Below are 5,328 nucleotides of genomic sequence, written 5' to 3' on the forward strand. Positions count from 1 at the left end.
GCAGCTTTTGAGTTAATGGACCCCATGTACAAGTCAATCATTGTAATGCCATGCTGTTTGAAGCTGTGTCTCTGCTAATTTTTCAGAGAAGATTGTGGTTAATGACATGTTAAGATAGCCTTCAGTTCTGGCAGGGCTCAAAGCAAATATTAGTTTAGTACTGTCAGAAAGTACAAAGATAATGACATGCTAAGTGACAGAGGAATACTCTGAGCAGTCGGTGAGTTTGAAGTTACAGCTTTGCATTCTTGAGTTTTCTACCCTTGCAGCTCTCTCCTCTGCTCCCTGATACCCTGACCCTGGGGCCAAGCAGGAGTCTCACTGGTTGTGGCGGATGCTGTCAGAGCACAACACATCCCTCCCTATAAACCTTTTTCAGACCTATGATAGCCCAAAATCTTATTTCTACTAATGCAAAGTTTGAACCTCTACTGCCATTTTCATCTCTTTCTAGCCTCAAGAGCATTGTCCACAGTTGCAATTCAGAGAGCAGGAAAAGTGCATATGCACGCACATGTTCTCTCTTTTTTCTATATAATATGTAAGTAAAAGAGAAAATAAACCTAAGACAACAATAACCAGTGAGGTTTGGGGTTGGAAATGGGTATTATTTTCCCCACGGACACCAGAAACAGGTGAGAAAACAGATAATGGATTTCAAGCCTGAGTCCACGCTGGACAGTAATAACGAAGCGATGTGGGCACGTGGGCATCCCCGAATGGGCTCTGCACAGTGTTCAGTCTGGAGGTGACAGATGACCCAGAGGTGTCCTGGAAGTGACCTGACAGAGCAGTGTGGACATATCCAGAAAGTCCTCTGAGAAGACGTTTGCCCAGGTTGTGTTTCTTGTCCTAACCGCAGCTAAGACCGAGCACAGCGCACAGACCTTCTGCTCGTTCTTGTACCGGAGTGTCTCCTTCATCCATACATGCCCTCAGTATATTCTCAGCTGGGTTCCTTACCTCCTGAGTAATTTTAAACCCATATTTCTCTGTATGCCTGCACACACTACACTCTTTTGTTTGTACCTCGGAATAAAGCAAGCAGAAGAGAACTTGCTCAGGAGCTGCTGGGCTCACAACCACTGGTTGTAAACATCTCCCATAAGCTTGTGGGGATGACTGTGCGGATGGCTGCTCCTGCTGCAAAGGGGTCGTGAGGGTGGGTGGGCTGGCTCCAGGCATCCCACAGTCCTGCTCTAAAACAGACTCTGTGCCAGCCTTACCCAGTGCCAAGCTAAGTGTGCATCTTTGAGTCCGTGGGAAGGGAGAAAAGGGATTTCCACCCATTGACTCCACGTACCTTTGCAGAATCCGGCACAGCTATTCGAGGTCAGCAATATGCTATGGCCAGGCTGGGTTTGTTTCCCTAGGGATGTGTGATTACAGTCCCAAACGCCGGATTTCCAGTCTTGTCTTTCCACCCCATTTTACATGAATAAGTAGCTACATCCCAAAGTAATTGTCTCATTCAACTAGTTGGTGCTTCAGGCCCCTGTTTTACAGCCCACACACATAGCAGGTCTTATACATAGACACAGTGCCATTGAACAAACATGAGTTGTGTTACACACAGAGCAGCTAAAAAATGTACAAAATACACAGCATCTTCATTAGAAAGAGGGAGAAAAAAATCTATGATCTATGGATTTTATTTATGGATTTAGATCCACAGGCTACCAGTTCTTTTCAGCTTAATTTCATTCTAGTTTTCTACTGAGTTTCTGTCTGATTCTGTGCATTTCAATTTTAGCTCCACTTATTTCCCTCACAAGGCTCTAAACATAGCTCATTTCAACTCATTCTTACACTGTTCTCACATGCTTTGCATGTTTTCTATTAACTTCTCTTCTTGGCTATTTGTGTTTTTTCCACCTGGCAACAAGGTCATTCTCCTGTTATAAGGACTTCTATCAAACATTTTTTTCCTCCCTCCAGTGGCCATCTATTTCCCTAGCCTTCAGATAACTTTGAGTCAAGTGTTCTCCCTTTTTCTTCCTCCTAAAGGAGCATCACTTAGAGCACCTTGCTGATGTGGATTGAGTTTGTACTTCATTATTGAGCTATGGACCAAAGGCAGTCCATAAGTAATGATGCCAATACCATTTTTTTTATTGATATTGGCTAATTACGCTTTTATGGCTTCATCATACTAGCCTAATGAGCTGTCTTGATCTGGGAAAGACTTTAGAGTCTGATATTTTAAAATAAAGAAACATGCTTAAAATGAAAGACCGTACAGTCTTCTGATAAAGAAGACTGAAAATACAGAAATGCACACCAGAAGAGGCTTTAAAAATGCTGCCTTGGGACCCTTGTTCTACCACCTCCCCCATTTTCCTATAAAGAGACTATGTTTGTTTGCACATGTGAATGTAGAACTGAGCCTTAAGACATTAAGTTCATTGCAGCAGGTATTTTTGTTTCTCTCCACAGTCATATTTCCAACCTTCTCTTTAAGAAAACATACGCTTTCTTTCTCATTTACTTGCCTATTTTATTTTATAACTCTTAACTTCTCTGTGTCCTGTTCACCGCTTCCTTCAAGGAGTCACAATTATGCCCCCATGATTCTGTCTTCCCTATAAAACTGAGATTAGGCACTGAGAGACAAGAAAACATTTCCATCTTGCTCACAGCTGGCACTTCAAGAAACTCAACAAGAGCTTTTGTGTCTGACTTCTCCTTGTTTATCTAATCATTTGCTCTAATGAACCGTTGCCCATGGGTTGTTTATGTACAAACAGGTTTTATGAAAAATCACACCCTGTTTATAGCAATTTATTAACTGGAAAGAGGCTATCTTAGCTAAGTGAATTGTTATGTTTAAAGTGTTTCCTTCGACTCTGCCCAGAAGCAAAGATCCATCAGTAAGTGTACTACCTGGTGAACTATTCATAGCTTAATTTTCTGTAACTCTTGTTAGATGAAGAGACCTGTAAGGGTTTTTGCCTTTTTTCACAGGTGCCACCAGTGCTTCTGGACAAGCAGTTTTCGGAATTTACACCGGATATCACACCCATTATTCTGGCTGCCCACACCAACAATTACGAAATCATAAAGCTCCTTGTGCAGAAAGGGGTCTCCGTGCCCAGGCCACACGAGGTCCGCTGTAACTGCGTCGAATGTGTCTCAAGTTCAGACGTGGACAGCCTCCGCCACTCTCGATCCAGACTCAATATCTACAAGGCTCTGGCGAGCCCATCGTTGATTGCTTTGTCCAGTGAGGATCCTTTCCTTACCGCTTTTCAATTGAGCTGGGAGCTGCAGGAACTGAGTAAAGTTGAAAATGAATTTAAGTCGGAGTATGAGGAACTGTCACGGCAATGCAAGCAATTTGCAAAAGATCTCCTGGATCAGACACGGAGTTCCAGGGAATTGGAAATTATTCTTAATTACAGAGATGATAATAGCTTGATAGAAGAACAAAGTGGTAATGATCTCGCAAGATTGAAACTGGCAATTAAGTACCGTCAAAAAGAGGTGAGTGTGCTGGAGAATATTTAAGCATATTTAGCAGTAGTAATGTGATAGATAATAGCCTGAAATACATCCTTTTAACTGAGACAAATTGCTGCTTATCTTTTTTTGTTCTACAGGGTCTCTTCTTTTTTAATATTTTTAATTAGATGAATTTGAGTAGCTGTTATAGTTTGATAGTATCAGAATTTAAAATGTTCTGTTATAGCACAGATCCAAAGAAACTTTTTTTTCTTTTGCACCTCAATAGACATTGTCTCCAGTAGTTGTGCTCTGAAGAGCTCTTCAATAATAGGATGAGAAATGTATACAGCATACTTCAAATTAGCTTTAATTGTGTCTGACAGAAAAAGGAGGCTATGTGTTTCAACACCTATAAAATACTACAGGTACCTCTACAGAGAGGTTTCTTCAGAAAATAGCTATTAGAAATAGATACTGAAACATAAGATTAATAGCAATGCGTGACTCCCCAAAATTTTGACATTCAGATTCTTTTTCATAAAGAATCCAAAATGGAGGTACCTGGGTATTGATTTCCATGACAGTTAAAAATTCATGAGTTTGCTTCACTGATATAGATGCTCAGCTGGAATGAGAGGATGTCTGCATTTCTTTTAAAAATACTCAAGTTCTTATGTGCATGCAAAAGCAAAAGAATCAAGACAGAAAAATGAGGTAGGAAGACGGTTCCCCTGATATTTCCAAAACTTTACTGATCCTTGCTCATCATCATGTCAGAATGTGTTTTATCATCTCATTTGGAACCTGTGCATCCAAAATCAGCTGAATTGTGGAGGTATGTAGGCAAGACAAATGCTGTTAATAATTAAATGTTACTTCTTCTTATAAAATACGGCAAATGCTTGAGAAACTTGTGTTACATTGAACATCTGTCTATCAGTGCTAAATCTCTGTTCAGCAAAATATAATAGTAAATGCATTAATATATTAAGTATGTTGAAAAGGCTTTCAGGAACAATAACCAAAAGTGATGATTCTGTTGTCCATTTGAAACACAGTTTAGTAATGCTAAGAGGTTATCAGGAAGGTAGGGACCTACTGAAGTACTGCTGAAAAAAAAAACAACTGCTGTTCTCTGACATCATAAGTCTTCTAATGAGCATTTTTTCCTTCAGGAAATGTATTGCATAATTTTATATTTGTTAGTATAACATTTTAGGAAACATATTCACTGCCTTTGTAAATTATTTTCAGATTGTACTATTCCAGACTATTCTTAACAACTACCATTTCTATTTCTTGCAATGCCAATCCTATCCTACAGTCATTTAAAAAATTTTAGCTTGGACTTATGTTTTCCAAAGGATTCATGCATTGAAATAAAATTCTGACCTCTCATGTTTGGGTTTTTTTTTAAAAACCTAAATACAAACCTTGAATTTTTTTCACTTGAGATAGAGATAGTAAGAGACATCTGTAGAGTTAGATTTTTTTTATAGTTGCATCTGATTCCTGCACATAATTGAATTGCAGTAATACAACTGATTACACTTCATTGATTCTTCATAAAGCAATACTGATTTAGTACAACAATTCCAAATCAGTGGATCTTTTATATTTTACATACATTTCTCATTTCTAGAAATATTTCCCACTATCCCTACCATTTGAATCTCCCTGAAGTAAAACCAAGTTTTATTAGATTCTTTTGCTGTGTTCCTCGACATATTCCTACTGGATGCTGGAGCCAATAGTAGCCACTGTAACTGATCGGTTGTTTTATTTCTGATTATTACAACAGTATTCTGGTAGGTACAGATCCAAGATCAAGAAACTTACCTCAGGCATAACAAATGCTTGGATTCTGGCTGTCCTGGTGCATAT

The 5,328-nt window shown here is 39.2% G+C and overlaps 1 protein-coding gene across 1 annotated transcript; it reads left to right on the forward strand.

Annotated features, from left to right (window-relative positions):
- Window positions 1-2,964: 2,964 nt before the first annotated feature.
- LOC104164577 (short transient receptor potential channel 4-like) lies at window positions 2,965-3,483 on the forward strand (the record flags this gene model as incomplete). The annotated part of the gene is made up of 1 exon (XM_009703942.1): window positions 2,965-3,483. A coding segment is annotated over one exon (519 nt), but the record flags the coding sequence as incomplete, so codon positions are not given.
- Window positions 3,484-5,328: the final 1,845 nt, after the last annotated feature.

The sequence above is a fragment of the Cariama cristata genome, unplaced genomic scaffold (assembly GCF_000690535.1).
Source record: "Cariama cristata isolate BGI_N322 unplaced genomic scaffold, ASM69053v1 scaffold15867, whole genome shotgun sequence".
Taxonomy (NCBI): Eukaryota; Metazoa; Chordata; class Aves; order Cariamiformes; family Cariamidae; genus Cariama; species Cariama cristata.